Genomic DNA, 20,106 nt, shown 5'->3' on the forward strand with positions numbered 1-20,106 from the left:
CACTATAAAAGTCACAGAGCATGCTCCATGATGTTTCACATTCATCCTAAGGGGACAGACTCTGTCTATTGTCGTCTTTGTCCATGAGGCTTACTGTAAAGCATGTCACTAAACGCTGTTAAGAACCGCCCTAGCAAGACGGCAGCCCCCATAACAATGAACAAAAAGTGAAATAAAAAAAATTTGTCAGAAAATAGAAACATTATAGTAAAATAACTTTTAGGACCTGAATCTTATCAGTAGAACAATATTTAGTTGACACATCCCTTTTAAAACATATGTGTATTCTTCAGATATGGTTTTATCTATGATGTCTGTTGTATGTATTGTTGAAAACAATAATAAAAAAAAAAAGTATTATAAAAAAAAAAAAAGAAAAGAATAATTGGCCCCAAATTATTATTTTTCGTTGGTAAGCAGTATCATGTACCATCCCTCTTTAACATATCAACACAAAATTGGGCCAGAACCTATTAACATAGTGTAATATAGCCAGCAGCACTGTTCCCAGACATAAATGCCATATGTAAATTGCCACTATGTGGGCGGTCCTTCAGCACCAAGTAGTCACAGATGGCACAAACATTCCTCTCTAATTATGCCTCTTTGGGTGTTATTCTCTATGTCAGAGCCCACAGTGTCACGGAGGGGCCCAGTGATTACATTGGCACACAGCAATGATTACAGGATAGCCCCTCCGTGACGCTGGGGGCTCTGACATAGAGAATCACGCCCAGAGGGAGGTATGTGTAATGCTATAACAGAGTATTTATAACTCTGGGAACAGTGCTACTGGCTATATTATGCTATGTTAATAGTTTCTGCCCCAGAGTTCCTTTTAACCTCTAAAAAGAATGGGATGTTCATTATGTTTTCTAGCCAGGAACAAGGACTTGAGACCCCTTGTTCTTATCATCTGGGGAGGGCCCCAAGGGTCCCTCACCTAAGTTACTTAAATGATCTGTCTGGTTTTAAAAATTAAGAAAAATGTGACAATCCTTTTAAGTAAGTTGTGTAACTGTTAAGCAAGGTTATAAATGTAGTTGCCAACTAGCATGGATACTAACAAAGCAGCACTTTACAACAAGTGCATACACAAATATCTATACCTATGTGGGAGCTAAGAGTCATTATAAGGAAAGTTTAGCAGCTTTGAAAGGGTGAATATGAAAAGTAAGCCCTTTTCTTAATACCAGAGCCCCCAACATAACTTATGTGAGGATTTCAGTCTGGCAGAGCTGACACCATCCCAGCGCCAAGAGTCAAAAGCTTTTTGGAAAGCAGCAGACTTCTCAGGGAGCAGCAGAGAGGAGCAGTATTAAGTGGGTCTTTGGCAGTGATTAACAGGGACTCCAGTGGCTTGGCATAATGTTCAATATTTGAGCAATAGTCAAATTCCACCACCTGTTAGAGAGACTTGCACTGAAAGAGAGATCACTCTGTATTCAAGGCAGAGATCTTCAGCAAATGTTATTCTTTCCAAACCCTCTCTCTGTCTGCGTGTTTTCAAAGGAAAGCAATTCTGTTCATCACGTGTCAGTCATTCCTTCAGAAATGGGAATATTCCATCGTTAAATACACACAAACCCTAGAAGGGCTCTGACCACGACTTTACAAGAACATATGTTCCCGTGTGCTCCACTCACCGCAAGACTTCAAAACTATGGAGCAATTCGTCAAAGTGCGGTCATGTCTCAAAGCTCATCTGCTCTTCTACCTAATGTCAGAAGTCTCATGGAAAGAGAAAGAGATATTCCAGAACAGAGGGAGATACTAGTGTGGAATAATCAATATGAGAGGATGCAGTCACTCCGACTGAAAGTGCACTCACCCCTAGAAACCAATAAATCTGTTTATTTAATCCTTTCCTGGCCAGAATAGGTGGCAGCCTATATACCACAGTGTTGTATTTATTAGAGATGGGCATCTAGCATTCCCATTGTCCTTAAAAAGTACCGTACAGGACTAGAACATGACTGCTTGCTTTCCACAAACCCCATCACACTTCACAGGCTGATACTACAGCTCGGTCCCATTCACCCCAATGGAGCTGAGCAGCCATGATTCTCTAATATTGTACAACTTTTTTAGGATCAATGGACACAGGTCACATCTGATGTGGTAAATCTGCAGGACTTCTGCCTATTTATTTGTAGTGGCCTATTTGCACCATATTGTGTGGATTTTGGAGTAGATGTCACTGCTGTGGAAACAGGTGCAGATTATAAAAATGAAAAAAAATACGTATTTAAAATGAGCACTTGCGGATTTCGCTGCAGATAAGGCAGATTTCCTGCTGCAGTAAAACACTGATTTACAGTTGGGGGCTGGGTTCACACTATGTATATTTCAGGCTGTATTTGGTCCTCATGTGAGGTCCTCATAGCAACCAAAACCAGGAGTGGATTGAAAACCCAGAAAGGATCTGTTCACACAATGTTGAAATTGAGTGGATGGCCGCCATATAACGGTAAATAACTTTCATTATTTCAATATAACAGCCGTTGTTTTAAAATAACAGCAAATATTTGCCATTAAATGACGGCCATCCACTCAATTACAACATTATGTGAACATAGCCTTTCTGTGTTTTCAATCCACTCCTTGTTTTGGTTGCTATACAGCCTCAAACATACAGCCTCAAATATACGTAGTGTGAACCCAGCCTAAGGCTGGGTTCACACGCTGTAACTGTGCGGCTGTATTTTTTATGCGGCTGTAAATGTGCGGGTGAAACTCCGGCCGTAGGAAAAAATAGACATGCGGCTCAAAACATACGGTCATTTACTTGGAAATCTGGTTCAACTAAAAATAACAAATAAAATCTTAAGAAAGTGATGCAAACACCTCTGGATGCATCTGGGAAAGCAGGGAACACAGTTTACATGAATCGCTATTACCGGGGTTTGCGATCCTCTGCACTATAGCCGATGTCTCTCATGGTTAATATATTGAATTAATAAAACACATTTTCTGTCTAATAAAGTCCCTTTTATTGTTCAATAATTAAATGTAAACGATTCCATCATTTTGCAATTAAATATACTGTTAAAATAAATAGATATATAAATAAATGTATATTTATATATATATTTATTTTTTGACAGTATATTTAATTGCACAATGATGGATTCGTTAGAATTAAATTATTGAACAAAGAAACTGTATTTATTTCAACGAAAATGTGTTTTATTAATTAAATATTAATTAGTACAGGAAGCTCCATAAGCCGTTAATTCATATGCCGGCAATAGAGCTTTCTGTACTAATCATCACTTTACTTTAATTAAAACATCAAATGTTTCTTCTAATTATGTTATGACAATAGCATTATTAGAAGAAACATTTAGAATTATATGTGCGCTCAGCTGATTGGCTGATCGGCTGAGCGCACATATAATGAGCCGGTCCGCAGTACAGTGACTTCATTGTGCTGCGGACCAGCGAAGAGGACACATCGGGGTGAGTATAGAGCTCTCCCCACCCCCTCCCCAGCACTGCACCCCTCCCAGCAAGGAATTAACCCCTTCCTTGCTGGGATGGGTGCAGTCTGACATCAGTCTGGCCCCCAGGGGGTTAAGGGGGATGCAATACATCCTCCCTTAACCCCTTGGGGGCCAGACTGTAAGCAGCGATCTGTAAAGATGCTGCATACTGTAAGGTGCACAACACCGCTCACAATGATGGGTGTTGTGCTCCTGTTTGTGTGTTTTTTGTGTGTTTCTCCCTTTTTGTTTTTCAGATATCGGTATCCTGGGGATTACGTCGGATTCCGTGGACTGCGTCGATGACCAGCGGTTGTTGTTTGAATTTTTTTAATAAAATGGTCAATGAGGGGTGTGGGGGTGTTTTTATTTGAATAAAAAAATTTTTAAACTGGTGTCTTGTCTTTATTTCTTTACTTTATAGACTTAGTAGTGGAAGCCGTCTAATAGACGGAATCCATTACTAAGTTGGGGCCTAGTGTTAGCCGGTATAAAATGGCTAACACTAACCCCCTATTATTACCCCAGTACCCAATGCCACCAGGGGTACTGGGTAGAGCCGGGTGCCAGTGGTCCCGGAGCGTCAATATTGGCGCTCCTGGACCGGGCGGCAGCAGGCTGGTAAGATTTAGGCTGGGGAGGGCCTAAACCAATGGCTCTTCCCACCCTGGTGTTACCAGGCTGCTGTCGTTTGGTTTTTAACCCGGCTGGTTATAAAAATAGGGGGGACCCTATGCGTTTTTTTTAATTATTTATTTATTTATTTAAAAAAAAAAAAACACATAGGGTCCCCCCTATTTTTATAACCAGCCGGGTTAAAAACCAAACAACAGCAGCCTGGTAACACCAGGGTGGGAAGAGCCATTGTTTTAGGCCCTCCCCAGCCTAAATCTTACCAGCCTGCTGCCGCCCGGTCCAGGAGCGCCAATATTGACGCTCCGGGACCACTGGCACCCGGCTCTTCCCAGTACCCCTGGTGGCATTGGGTACTGGGGTAATAATAGGGGGTTAGTGTTAGCCATTTTATACCGGCTAACACTAGGCCCCAACTTAGTAATGGATTCTGTCTATTAGACGGCTTCCACTACTAAGTCTATAAAGTAAAGAAATAAAGACAAGACACCAGTTTAAAAAAATTTTTATTCAAATAAAAACACCCCCACACCCCTCATTGACCATTTTATTAAAAAAATTCAAACAACAACCGCTGGTCATCGACGTAGTCCACGGAATCCGACGTAATCCCCAGGATACCGATATCTGAAAAACAAAAAGGGAGAAACACACAAAAAACACACAAACAGGAGCACAACACCCATCATTGTGAGCGGTGTTGTGCACCTTACAGTATGCAGCATCTTTACAGATCGCTGCTTACAGTCTGGTCCCCAAGGGGTTAAGGGAGGATGTATTGCATCCCCCTTAACCCCCTGGGGGCCAGACTGATGTCAGACTGCACCCATCCCAGCAAGGAAGGGGTTAAGTGACTCCCCTTCCTTGCTGGGAGGGGTGCAGTGCTGGGGAGGGGGTGGGGAGAGCTCTATACTCACCCCGATGTGTCCTCTTCGCTGGTCCGCAGCACAATGAAGTGACTGTACTGCGGACCGGCTCATTATATGTGCGCTCAGCCGATCAGCCAATCAGCTGAGCGCACATATAATTCTAAATGTTTCTTCTAATAATGCTATTGTCATAACATAATTAGAAGAAACATTTGATGTTTTAATTAAAGTAAAGTGATGATTAGTACAGAAAGCTCTATTGCCGGGAATATGAATTAACGGCTTATAGAGCTTCCTGTACTAATTAATATTTAATTAATAAAACACATTTTCGTTGAAATAAATTCAGTTTCGGTGTTCAATAATTTAATTCTAACGAATCCATCATTGTGCAATTCAATATACTGTCAAAAAATAAATATATAGATAAATATACATTTATTTATATATCTATTTATTTTAACAGTATATTTAATTGCAAAATGATGGATTCGTTAGAAATAAATTATTGAACAACGAAAGTGTCTTGATTACAAAGAAAATGTGTTTTAGTAATTTAATATATTAACTATTAGAGGCATCGGCATTCGGCATTATTGCCGGCTATTTTTGAAGTACTCTGTACGGACCGCCTGTCAATCCTCGGCCGCATATTCAGCCGCAAACAATGGTCTTGTTCATTTTTTACGGGTCCGTTTACGATAGGGCCGTAGATTCAGACATAGTGTGCACTGTGCAGCCGCATATCCTATACTTCCAAGCATACACACGAACCACCAAAAATACCGCCGCACAATTACAGCCGCAAATACAGCCGCACTGTTACAACGTGTGAACCGGCCGTTAGGCTGCGTTCACACTACGTATATTTCAGTCAGTACATGTATATTTCAGTCAGTATATTTCAGTCAGTATTGCAACCAAAACCAGGAGTGATTAAAAACACAGAAAGGCTCTGTTCACACAATGTTGAAATTGAGTGGATGGCGGCCATTTAATGGCAAATATTTGCTGTTATTTTAAAACAACGGCTGTTATATTGAAATAATGGCAGTTATTTACTGTTATATGGCGGCCATCCACTCAATTTCAACATTGTGTGAATAGATCCTTTCTGTGTTTTTAATCCCCTCCCCTAATAAAAGTCTGAATCACCCCCCTTTTCATATTTTATAAATAAAAATAAATAAACAAACATACATATTTGGTATCGCCACGTGCGTAATCGCCTGAACTATTAAATTATTACATTCCTGATCTCGCAGGGTAAACGGCGTCAGTGCAAAAACCCGCCAAAATGCAAAACTGATGATTTTTGATCACATCAAATACAGGCGAGTCATTCTCTATGAGCGTTGGACTCATCTGAGGAGCGAACGCGCCGGGCTTCGGGCGCTCATATCTCAGTCACCTGACCACCTCCAGAAGCGGGACCCGGCGGGATCAGGTGAGTATAGGGTGCTCAAGCGGGGGGTCGGGAGCCTGTCACCCCGGCACGGGGGGTGACAGGTTCCCTTTAAGGGGTTAAAGATGTTTTTCCACCTTCACTTTTTTAGTTGCAGTTAGTGAATACACAGTAATGGATTTGTAAACGGAGAAGTCTCAGTATTTCCTTTATATGTATCCACCATTTATGATCGGTTTCTAGCTGAACAATTACTGCAATTAAAAACCTGAAAATGTAAACACACCAGGGTAGCTTCACACGTACCGGATCCACAGCTGATTTCACGCTGCGAGTTTGCAGTAAAATCCGCTGTGGATCCTGTAGTGTGAAGCTGAATGGGTCCCCTACACACAGCGTATCCGCTACCTGTATGGGACCTGGCCCCTTTAACCCCGCCGCCGTCCGCAGCCCCAGCCCTGAGCATACCTGCTGTGTGTGACGCTTCCAGTTCCCAGTTAAAGGGGCCAGGTCCCATAAAGGCAGCAGATACGCTGCGTGTAGGGGACCCATTTAGCTACACACTACAGGATCTGCAGCGGATTTCACTGCAAACTCGGTACATGTGAAGCTACCCTAAATTTTCCCAGCTTTCCCATATGCCAGAACTGCAAAACTGATTAAGTTTCAAAATAGGACTGTGCAGTTTTAAGAAATGCTAAGAGCAGCCACCTGTACTGCAAACCTGACTAACTATATAGCAATATGGGAGTGAAAGGGAGGTAACAAAAGCCTCTCTGTGTATCCTCAAGCCCTAGCAAAAATTGTGCAATCACCATTACATTTAAAGGGAACTTGCCACCACTCCAGACCTATACACTGTACTTGTATTTTAGAACATCTTTTCTTATGAGTCTGTCATGTGCCATACATTTCTAGTAAGAATAACAGAGGAATGGCACACACACAGCTATAACAATGGCCATTGATTGTAATTGCTAGAACATCCAGACCGGGAGTTTAAATCAACATTTAAATCAACATATAAACCTACACACAAAACCTCAAGAAACCACAAGTTATTGAATAATTCATATATTTTATTTAGACAAAAACTAATACCCCCATAAAAACATATACAAAACAGACAGGTTAAAAAAAAAGAGAGGAGATCAGGAACATGAAAACCGGGGGTACAACCAGATATGGACGCTGGAGGTTCATGTCCTGAACAACTCAGAACTAGACTAGATGGAGCAGGTGATCTTTTCCTGCTGACAATCTTCTATGTTTCTAACTAAATATTCACCATACACACAGAAACACTGCTAACAATGCCAGATCCCTGTAATATAGAGGTCAGACATAGTGATATAGAGAGGGGTCAGACATAGTGATATAGAGAGGGGTCACACATAGTGATATAGAGAGGGGTCAGCCATAGCACACACACACACACAGCCTGCTGTAGTCATAGCACACACACAGAGCCTGCTGCAGCCATAGCACACACACACAGCCTGCTGTAGTCATAGCACACACACAGCCTACTGCAGCCATAGCGTGCGCGCGCACGCACACACACACGCACACACACACACACAGCTGCAGCCAATGAACACTGAAGAAAAACACATAATCTTCTCCCAGAAAGAAAACCCCACACTGAGGACAAAGGTTACTGCTACACTAATGTCTTCTCCTCCTCCTCTATATTACACAGGATATCTTCATATTACAATGCTGTTCATATATAATCATCCAGCATCCAGGAAGAGAACAGCACAGATCTCCCCCCACACAATGGACTCTTCCAGCTCAGAAACAAACTGCCAAATAGTGACCGACAACTTTTCCATGACCACCCTTATGTAATAGGGCCAGTGTCCTATTACTGATATATTCCCCGACCACCCTTATCTAATAAGGCCAGTGTCCTATTACTGATATATTCCCCGACCACCCTTATCTAATAAGGCCAGTGTACTATTACTGATATATTCCCTGACCCCCCTTATGTAATAGGGACAGTGTCCTATTGGAATGTTGCTCATAATATATATTCAAGAGCAAAACTTAAATAAAATTAATATAAAAATTCAATTCTACATTTTTTAAGTTTTTTTTAAAGCTGGAGTCGGAACATTTTTTTCCGACTCCAACTCCAGCCAAAGCTACCCCTGACTCCAACTCTGACTCCAGCCAAAACTAGCTCCGACTCCACAGCCCTGGTTGTACAGGGGGAAGGAGTTCTCTCTATCAACATGTGACATGACTGAGGGGTGCTGATGGGTTGTTATAAAAAAACAACAAACAAACAAACAAACAAGGAAGTGCCACACAAATAAACCCTCACATGTAAAGTTCTGCAGAATCTGTTGGCGCTATATAAATAAAAATTATTATTATTATTATTATTGGGGGGAAAAGGCACAAAAATTGTATCAATGTATCAAATTGTATCAAACCATTGCAGTTATTTTTTAAGCTAAAACCTGGACTGGATGTGACTTAAACCTCTCTCTGTAAACCTCTCAATTTGATGCCCAGAGCTAACGGTCCAGAATTGTAATGCTAATCTTGTCCTGGCCATCACTATAGTAACTAAAATCAATTTATAAACCAATCTATATAATATAGAGTTAAAAATGATTTATTTTTAACCCTTGTTGGTGAACAGCATAGGTAGATACCAAATCACAAGGAACAGTTTTTATCTCCTCTTCTCCTGTCAGTGCAGTTTCTTGTTTTATGACTTTACTTCTCTGAACTCTAACCAGTATGACATCTGACAGTGTTGCTGCACAGACCTCCATATACTACTCAGCATTGGAGCAGAATTTTAGCAGGTCAGGCATAAGCAGTGAAGCTTAAAGGGGAATTCCACTGAAACATAACTTTTCATATGTATGTTGCTGCCCATGGTGAGACTAACAATTCCTTCCATACCCGTTATTATCTATTCAGTCTCATTCCTACAGTTCTAAGCTGCTGCAAATACAAACATATGTGTGTGAGCTTCTTTCTCTGTCTTCCCCTCCCTTCTGAGGGAGCTGATGTAAACAAGTCCCTTGCAGGCTTTATCTGCAACATAGTAGCTTGTTTGGAATGCTCACTGTGATTTTCCTTCCCAGCATTACAAAGAAAATACAATGTTGCAGATAAAGCCAGCCAGGGAATTGTTTACTTCAGTTGTCTCAGAATGGAGGATGGAGAGAAAAGCTCACACAGATTTTTGTTCCTTCAGCAGAAAACAGCTCAGAACTGGGGAAAGGAGACTGAATAGATAATAACAATTATGGAAGAAATTTTTAGTCTCACCATGGGCAGCTACATATTAAAAGTTATGTTTGAGTGGAATACCCCTTTAAGGAGATGACACGGAGTCTCCAGGGCCCCCTGGTTTATGTGCATGGTCTCCAGCTGCAATCTGCAATCTCCTATAGCTATGACACTATACAGAGAATCTGAGAAATAACACCTTCATATTTGGTAATTGGTGAAACTTTCCTTTAGGACATTCTGTACATTAGACATCTGTTTATAAATTATGCAATCCCAGAGAGATATGTAGAAGATATCATTGTCCCCATATATAGGACAAACAGACAAACTATATAGGTATAGAGTAAGTGGTGGACTATACACTAGAGTAACCAGTGTCAAACAAATATTTATTCAGTGATAGTGTGGTACATATACACAGTGTAAAATATATACAAAATGCAGGGAGCAGTGGCTTTTAGACGATCCAGATGGCAGGCAGGTGTTACTGGATCATGTAAAAGCCACTGCTCCCTGCATCTCATGGGAGAAGTCTGCCCGGCTTTATCATTTACCTGCATCACCTACCCTTAGCACCTAAGGGATCGCCGTACATTCACCTTGCAGGCTGGGTCTGCGTCTATATTGGTACATCATCTTACTAACATCATCATTAAAGGTGTGCCAAGGTGTGCCAATTTTTTCATGATATCTGACTGACATTGACTTATGCACCATAAACTCATGTTTATGCAATACCTATCACCTGGTTGACCTACCTGAGAGACCACCCGATGATTATTGGTCTGGCTGAATACCCACGTACATCCCTGATGAACCCACGTATCCCTACCAGGAAGGGGGGAACGCGTCGGATGGCAAGTGGAGAAGCCAACCCTTTGTTCTAAAGACCAACCTGATTATTAGTCAACCTAATTAGTGCACATTGCACATCGTTGCAGCTTTTCACACATAACCCGAGCCGAAACTGTCTAACATGACCTATCCCTACCTACAGTATAGGAGTGACTGTACTATACAGACTGCCTCCCCTGTTTAGGTATAGGGCAAGCTTTCCGCTTGGTTTAGGGGACGCTCTACCCAAGCGGCTCCTTAGCGCTAGGCAGGGTGTAATAGTTCCTTTCCTCTTGGACAGACACCTTCTATCCTACAGTGCCTAAGATCCAGAATAGATGGATGCATTTTGTATATATTTTACACTGTATATATGTACCACACTATCACTGAATAAATATTTGTTTGACACTGGTTACTCTAGTGTGTAGTCCACCACTTACTCTATACCTATATAGTTTGTACATTAGACATCTGAAAATAAATTATCTGCCTTTATCCTTACCAATGCCGGTGTTTGCTCCTGTGACAATAATCACCTTGCCAGACAGATCACAACCCTGGAGGGTATCCATAGCTGTGGTGTTCCCATCATACTTCTGTCTTGTATTAATCTTTGCTGGTTGATCTTCAACAGTGAAGGCAAGTCTGGGGTCTAGGTAAGTGGTCCGCTTATTCAAGTGACTAAAAGAGAGAAACACAATCACCAATGTTTTATATTATTTTTGAGACCGACAAACAAAAATATTGCCCCATATTCTTGTAGAAGACCAAATATGACCCTACATAGTGACAGAACATGCGTCTCCAAGAGTGAGTGTTCATTACATTCCCCTTATCCACAAGGTAATAAGGTTAGGGCTACCTGCCAATGCCCACTTACATGACCAGGGACCACTGTGTCACACTTCCTGTTGTGTAATTCTGCTTCTCATTCTAGGGAATGGGGTCATATTACGTCCTACAAAAGCGGCCCTGCAGTTTCTATAAATCAGTCCAAGGATTTTTTTGTGACTGTTAGGTCTCTGTTGTGACCTAAACCAGAAAAATCTGCTATAGCCACCTGCACTAAACAAATTTCTGTATTTTAAGCAGCCACTCAGCTAGTTCTTTACTGCACAATAACTTAATGCATACTTACTCAACAAAATAGATCTGTCCATTTTCATCAGTTTCTTGTTCCCATCCATACGGGAGATCTGTATGAGAAGATGACATGTCTTAAAGGGATTATCCGGGTTAAAAAAAACACAATATTCTAAACGATCCCCCTTCCCAATACCACCATATGTCTAATATACATGTATAACCTATCTTGCGCCCTTTCCCTGTTTTTGTTTCTCATAGTTACCCGCTCTGGATATCTAAAATCATCTTCTCGGTGTCCTCTCCGAAAACGTGTTGCTCCCCCCCACTGTGGGAACAGAACACATGATTGCCTCTTTGGGGGCCGGGTTAGCTGTTTATTGACTTGGTAACCCGGCCCCAGGAGACATCATCTGCATCATCTCAATGCTCCTGCTTCCTACCCGAACCCCCCACCCCCACCCCCCCCCCCCCCCACCCCCACACACACACACACACTCGTGGAGAGAAGATGCCCGGCTCACTCACCCCTCCCGCAGAGAGAAAATGCCCGCTCCGCCTCTCTATCATCTTCCACCATGCGACTCTTTGTGACTCTTTGATCAGTGTGGAGAGCGGGAGTGCAGCCAGTGCAAGAGCCTAGGCTGTCATCCTACATGACCACCATTAGGCCCACTGGTCATCCCCCAGACTGCTCGTGAATGTGCTGATTCCATAAACTTACATATGAGTCTAGGTTTTTCTAATATGAAAAGTTATAGTTTTATCTCTGCTGACTGTCAGTGAATGTAGGATGACAGTCAGCAAGCAGAGATCTAAATACACACTACACCCCCCCCCCTCGTTAAACAGATGCCGGTTATGCAGCACATAGCTACATCATGCACGTGTCAGAATTGCTACACCATGCACATCAGCTTTGCGACACCGTGCGTGCATCAGCTCTGCTGCATCATCAGCTAGTATGAAATACATACTGGGCTGATGTGATGCAAAATCAGTGAAAAGCACAGTCCTGTATTTACTGTACAGTAGTGATGACAGCAGTGGGCAGGAAGGAACGCTAAGGGGGCAAGTACGCAAAGGGACCAATCAGGGAGAAGAACTTCCTGATGGGAAATGTAGTTTCCCGGCAGGCACCATCTTGGATATAGATCAGCTTTGGGACTTAGTGTGTAAGACCAGCTAGCTTTGGGTGCATTTTATTTTTTAGCTCTTAGGTGGATAACCCCTTTAATGAATAAAATTATCTAATTATAGTAAAGATAGGTAGTCTTCTATCATTGCTTGATGAACGCAACACCAAGCATCTGCCTGGAGCCACATCCTCTGAAATCTTGCTTTACAACTGCTAGAAGGCCACAAGTTACATAACAATATTTATGTTGTCATCTCTGAGGTCCTGAATATCAAGTGCCAGTAAATACAAAAAAACCTGTAACACCTAAATTAAACTATCCCTGTCACTTTAAACTTTTGGCGTGTCTCTTGGACATGTCGAGCCAGGGAGATACTTGCTTACAGCTGAAAGAAGCATTTAGTTGATTGATGGGGGTCTGAACTCCCAGACCTGAACAATCAAAACTTTTCACATAATGCATATTAAAAGTTTTTTTTAAGTGACAGTGCAAAATCACAACCACACAAAAATTAAACTAACAAAACAAACCAACAAAAAAACACCAGGATCTGTTCACAAACGGAATCTCCTGCCTTCACCATTTTAATAGATTAAATATGTAACATAAATCATAGATAGAAGAAAGTGAACCCATAACAAACCTCCTGCGATTCTCTTTCGCTTTCCAGTCTTCGGGTGCTCCCACTGGGTTTTCTCATCTAAGTGGCTTTTAAATCAAAAGATTAATTGTTAGTGTACTGCCAAATCATTTAGAAACCAGAATTGTGTAAATGTTACAAGAATTTATTAATAGATGCACAAAATATGTTGGCACCACTCACACGTCCAGGATCTACAACAGATCGTTGCAGATTTAATGCCGCAGATATCAATGTAAATGTATGAACACAGCATCAAATCTGCAGCTCGAACCTGTTGCAAATCCTGTACACGTGAATGGACCCTTAGGTTTCTATTTAGATACAATCTCAATGAAATTTCAGTAACTTTGTAAATAAGATCATTTGCTATCTTGAATCAGTCCCAAATTACTAACTGTATGATGCTTCAGAGCTGCATTTACAGTTCTGACTGTTGTTCTTGGAAACAGTCAAAAAGCTTGTCAGCAATCAAGCAGCCATTGACTGCAATACACATAATTTTCCGATAGATGGAAATACTATATGTCCCCTCCTGCAAGAGCCCATATTACAACTCTACACAACCTTTAAATGTCATATGGAGGTTTACTTCTGTCAGATTCCTTGCAAAAAACATGGCATGCTCCATTAGAATCCATGTCAGGAACTATTTCACCCCAATATATAAGTATTGCATCTAGAGAAGACTAACTCTGTACATAGGATATCTGACAGAGCACGGTACAGCATCAGGAGACCATATAGCTGGGTGCTAGGAAACAGTATGGCCTCCATGTTCTTCTATTGGCATAGGGCTTATTAAAACCAGCTGCTTTATCAGTTTTGTCAGATTCAGTCTCACTAATATTTTTTCCCTAAAGCAGCTTGAAAACAGTTGAAGAGGTGTTTCCAAGGCCCTGAAGTGCTAAAGGCTGTAATACTTCCTAAGCACCCTAAGCCTGTTTTTCCTGCTTGATTGACAGACATGGCTTGGCTTTTTGCTGTCAATCAAGCAGGGATACAGATGGGAGTGGGAGCTAGGAGGGGTTTAGCATTTCAAGAGTTTGGGGAGTCCGCTCTGACACTTTGCACCAGAGAGTAAAAGTGTTTTACTACATTATGGAGCCCAGACAAATTTATGAAAAGTGATGTGTATCTCATAGACCTAATAGTGCGTCCATACTATATGTTCTTCTCTAGAAAACAAAAATGCCCAATAGTAGAATTGCTGTGTAATACAGTGTCCATTGCAGCATAGCATAATTCATGCAAAGTCTAAGAGAAAACAACTCTGTTTCCTTTCATATAAAAGGCAAACAGAGTTACATTAAGGCCCTATATACAACTAGAAGCATTGTATTACGGCAGTACTGTATGACTCCAGGTGTGTATTCACACAAAATTCTTTTTTTTTCTTAGGCCAAATTGGAAATTGATTCTAAAGGAGTGGGAAATATATATATATATATATATATATATATATATATATATATATATATATATAAAACATTTCCTATACTAAGGGGGCATACAATACATACACACTAAAGTCCCAAATGCTCTATTTATAAAATATACAAATAAACCCAGCAGGGGTATAACCCTAGAAGTAGTGAGTCACAGCCCCTCAATCTCTGGACTTTTATTCATAACAATGTCTCAAAGACATCCTAGATGAGGTTCAAAAGCATCAGAAAACATATGGCCTGATATCAAGATCAAGCAAAATGGTGCAAATATACTTCATAATTTAAACTTCAAAAGTTTTGGGGCTTTTTGTGATAGTTCAACAGAGGAAAGTAGAAACATAATACAAAGATGAACTGTGAAGATTAGAAATATATATATATATATATATATATATATATATATATATATATATTATTCAGCAATGCCTGAGGATGTTATACCTAGCACTCTTCATGACAGATGTGAGTTACACAGGTTCTGCATAAGAATATAGACAACCCATGTCTACTATACATACTGCCCCATTCATACAGACCATGACCTCTCCACATTCTCTTACTTGGCATAGTAAACCCATCCATCCTTGGTGCTCCTCTCCTCCCATCCAGGTGGCAGCTCATCCTCACTGTCGGTATCATCCAGGCCTGCGTACTTCAGCGCTGCCATGGCACTGCGGCTGCAAATGTAATGTTATTATTGATTAATAATGTAAATCAGGCCAGCAGCTGCACTACTGCACTACATTACTACTGCTTGATATGTACCATTATTCTACCACTAGAGGTCACCAGAGCTCAACAGACAGCTAACTCCACAAATGCATTAGCTTACATGTGCAGGTAAGGCTGGGTTAACATGTCGAACCTGAGATCGTACCGACATGCAAGTCAGAACAGCTTTCAAATTTGCCAAAAGCAGCATTAAGAATGTTTCACAAACAGCATTTTGAGGCAGTTTTTGTAATTTTTCCTTCAGGTTTTTGCATCAAAGTCAGAAGAAGATTCAAAAGCACTTCTCTGACCTACTTGATCCACTTCTGACTCAAAAATCTGCCACAAAATGTAGTGTATGAAACAGCGCTCACTTACATGTCCCTGAAGCTCAGCTATATCACAGCCTCAAGAAGGCCTTAACCAGGCCTTAGGCACCGTGCACGGTTGAATACAGTATCGACCTATTCTAATCTTTGGGCAAATGCACATGACCATGGATACCACCAACCCCATCCGAGCATATAAAAGGAGCATGTAAAAGCACAGAAAAATAGGACATGCCATTATACAGACTGTATTTACAGGTAAGTGTCATCTGTGAGTTGCCCTTGCATCTTGTGTACCATTATTATCCAGCATGCAAAAACAACATGGATGCGTGCATTAGGCCTTAGGCCGCATTCATACCTGCATAATACAGTTGTGTGTTTGCATTCGTATTAAAGGCACAAGTCCCAACCTGACTGTGGGATTAATGACGGGCATCATAAATCACTAAGATGACTTCATTTCAGGCCTCTAGACCTACAGTCGTGCCCAGACTTTTGTCCATAATATAGACACAAACACACATTTATACTGTGCACTTAGGATTGTAGCCTCAGTATGGCCCATTCAGCATCAACACATTGCAGGGTAAGGCTGGGGCTACAGAGTGAGTTTTGCTCGCATGACAGCAAGTCTAACCACCAAAATATTGTGTGCAACTTGCTGCAACTTTATTACAGTTGAGCTTTGGCTGTTAACGGGACAGCCAAATTGCAGAGAAGTCGCAATTGCATGTAACTTGCACTAAGCTCTATGTCGATTCTATATTCTTCATGTCAATTCTATGAGCTGAGGTGCGCAAGCCAAGCAGAGTGCGAAAGCAATACTTTCTGGAAAAATTTGATTTTAATACATCCAATATACTTGTATGGGTGCATTTTTACAGCTCCATAAGCTCAGAACTTGTACCGTATATAACTGCAATACACCCATTTGCATGAGCTACGTTTAGGCTGATTTCATGTTTCATTGGTCTCCATGCTACTCCGTCCAGCAAAAAGAAAAAATATACAGTGCAAGTTTTATTACATAATGTAAGTCTGTGAGAAACAGATGGCATTTGAATGGCCTTTAAAGGAGAAGTCCTGTGGAGAAAAAAAGCAGGGGGGTGCAGGAGATAATAAACAATGTACACTTACTTATCCTTGTGCCCCATAGTGACACTCCAAAATCCAGTTGACAGTCACAGACTCCCTGCAGTTCCTAGAGCTGCAGAATCATGTACCTGGCTGATTTAATTGCCTACTGAGCCAATCAGTGACTCCGGCGCCCAGTAACTGACTGGTTAAGCATGCAATCAATCAGCCAGGCTGTATCTGGAAGAGCCAGGTACGTGACATACCCAGATTCCAGATGAAAATGACAGCCAAAGGCCATCAACGAGACCAGGGGGTGGCACAACTGAGGCATGAGGACTGGTAAGTATGCTTTGTTTATTAGGTTCCCGCACCCCTCTGCCTGCCTTTTTTATGTTTCACAGACTTCTCTTTTCATGTATATGTTTTATCTTTCCAAGAGTATAAAACATGTATGGTAAATATAAACACAAATTCAGTGTGAACACAGTCTTACATCCAATACTATGGTAATATAGGAGAGAGGAAATGAAGTAATATAATGAAATACAGGTGTAACAATATGGAATATATGTATAATAATAGGACAGGGGAATACAATAATATTATGATACAGAAGTATAATAGGATGGGAGAATATAATACTATTATGGTATAGAAGCATAATAATAAATAGGACGGGAATATAATACTATTATGGTATAGAAGCATAATAATAAACAGGACAGGGGAATAAAATACTATTATGATATAGAAGCATAATAATAAATAGGACAGGGGAATATAATACTATTATGGTATAGAAGTATAATAGGATGGAGAAATATAATACTATTATGGTATAGAAGCATAATAGGACGGAGGAATATAATACTATTATTGTATAGAAGGAGGAGGAATATACTAGTATTATGGTATATAAGTATAATAGGACAGGAGAATATAATAATACTATGGTGTAGAAGTATAATAGGATGGAGAAATATAATACTATTATGGTATAGAAGTATAATAGGACAGAGGAATATAATACTATTATGGTACAGAAGTATAATAGGACAGGGGAATATAATAATATTATGGTATAGAAGTGTAATAGAACGGAGAAATATAATACTATTATGGTATAGAAGTATAATAGGACAGGGGACTATAATACTATATTGGTATAGAAGTATAATAGGACAGAGGAATATAATACTATTACAGTATAGAAGTATAATAGGATGGGGAAATATAACACTATTATGATATAGAAGTATAATAGGAGAGGGGAATAAAATACAATTACGGTATAGAAGTATAATAGGACAGAGAAATATAATATTATTATGGTATAGAAGTATAATAGGACGGTGGAATGTAATAGTATTATGGTATAGAAGTATAATAGGACAGAGGAATATAATACTATTATGGTACAGAAGTATAATAGGAGAGGGGAATATAATACTATTATGGTATAGAAGTATAATAGGACGGAGAAATATAATATTATTATGGTATAGAAGTATAATAGGACGGTGGAATGTAATAGTATTATGGTATAGAAGTATAATAGGACAGAGGAATATAATACTATTATGGTACAGAAGTATAATAGGAGAGGGGAATATAATACTATTATGGTATAGAAGTATAATAGGACGGAGGAATATAATAATTTTATGGTACAGAAGTATAATAGGACGGAGAAATATAATACTATTATGGTTTAGAAGAAGGAGGAATATAATACTATTTTGGTATAGAAGCATAATAATAAACAGGACAGGGGAATAAAATACTATTATGGTATAGAAGCATAATAGGACGGAGGAATAAAATACTATTAAGGTATAGAAGGAGGAGGAATATACTACTATTACGGTATAGAAGTATATTAGGACAGGGGAATATAATAATATTATGGTATAGAAGTATAATAGGACGGAGAAATATAATATTATTATGGTATAGAAGTATAATAGGACGGAGAAATATAATATTATTATGGTATAGAAGTATAATAGGACGGAGAAATATAATACTATTATGGTATAGAAGTATAATAGGACAGGGGACTATAATACTATATTGGTATAGAAATATAATAGGACGGAGGAATATAATACTAATACAGTATAGAAGTATAATAGGACGGAGAAATATAATACTATTATAGTAAAGAAGTATAATAGGACAGAGAAATATAATATTATCATGGTATAGAAGTATAATAGGACTGAGAAATATAATATTATGGTATAGAAGTATAATAGGACGGAGAAATAAAATACTATTATGGTATAAAAGTATAATAGGACGGAGGAATGTAATAATATTATGGTACAGAAGTAGGGGCAATATAATATTATATATATGTGTATTTATAGAATGATAACTAGACAATATTTCCTGTCAGCTCATACACACAGTGCCCTGCAGCTTTATTACATGTCTATGGTGTGTACATTGATGGATATAGGGTGCCTGATGGCTGCCATGAGAGCTGAGTACTACAGCCCCTATATAATGGGAGCTCATAGGATAAGGCACTTGCCTTTGGAGGATGCTGACTGCGGTTCAAGCTCCAGACTCGACTGTAAGCTCCTGGGACAAGGGCTCTCTATGCCTGTTCTATCACTCCTCTGGGCTCAGCAGCTGCACAAGCAATATCTGCATAAAGGAGATACTTTGAACCTCTGCGTGACAGCAGCAGCCTCAATGTATGTGTATACACAGGATTCACATGAACCGCTCAGCACTTCCTGTGTTTCAGTTAATAGCTCCTCCCAGCAACATGCTGGCGGCCGATAAGGTTCCTATGCACTGGTGTTCCGATTTGGTAGATACTATTTCCAAGCGGGCTAAAGGACCTTTGATGACATCATACCCATGTGACCAGCTTCGTATGTAGGCGGAGCTATCCTCGGCTTTCTCAGCACAGAGGAGTCAGCCTGAACTTGTCGGTTAGAAAATTGCCGTGTGTTCCTGGGCTGTGTATGGAGCGTTTCTGTGACCAAGGTTTCTGTGCAGTGGAATATAACTACACTCTGGGTGTACTATTACCCAATGTTCTGCAGAGAAGGGGCTGTGGCTGTACTTTATGCAGTGTTCTGCAGGGACATCCCTGCACTACTCCCCACCAGTAGTTACAGCCCCTGTCACTGCAGTACATAACATAACAGTAGTCACAGACCC

General features: G+C 40.2%; 1 protein-coding gene across 4 annotated transcripts in view; it reads right to left on the reverse strand.

Moving 5' to 3' along the window:
• WWOX (WW domain containing oxidoreductase) overlaps positions 1-19,693 on the reverse strand; it is an 819,888-nt gene extending 800,195 nt beyond the window's left edge. For 3 of the 4 annotated variants that reach the window (XM_069966021.1, XM_069966022.1, XM_069966023.1), the window contains exons 1-5: positions 19,466-19,693; positions 15,367-15,483; positions 13,359-13,423; positions 11,632-11,689; positions 10,996-11,174 (exon numbers count right to left, since the gene is read on the reverse strand). In XM_069966021.1, coding sequence (XP_069822122.1) covers positions 10,996-11,174; positions 11,632-11,689; positions 13,359-13,423; positions 15,367-15,473 — 409 coding nt within the window. In that variant the 5' untranslated portion in view covers positions 15,474-15,483; positions 19,466-19,693. The remainder of the gene's footprint in view (positions 1-10,995; positions 11,175-11,631; positions 11,690-13,358; positions 13,424-15,366; positions 15,484-19,465) is intronic. The other variant, XM_069966024.1, reaches the window with a different exon arrangement.
• Positions 19,694-20,106: the final 413 nt, after the last annotated feature.

Source organism: Dendropsophus ebraccatus, chromosome 4 (genome assembly GCF_027789765.1).
Source record: "Dendropsophus ebraccatus isolate aDenEbr1 chromosome 4, aDenEbr1.pat, whole genome shotgun sequence".
Classification (NCBI taxonomy): Eukaryota; Metazoa; Chordata; class Amphibia; order Anura; family Hylidae; genus Dendropsophus; species Dendropsophus ebraccatus.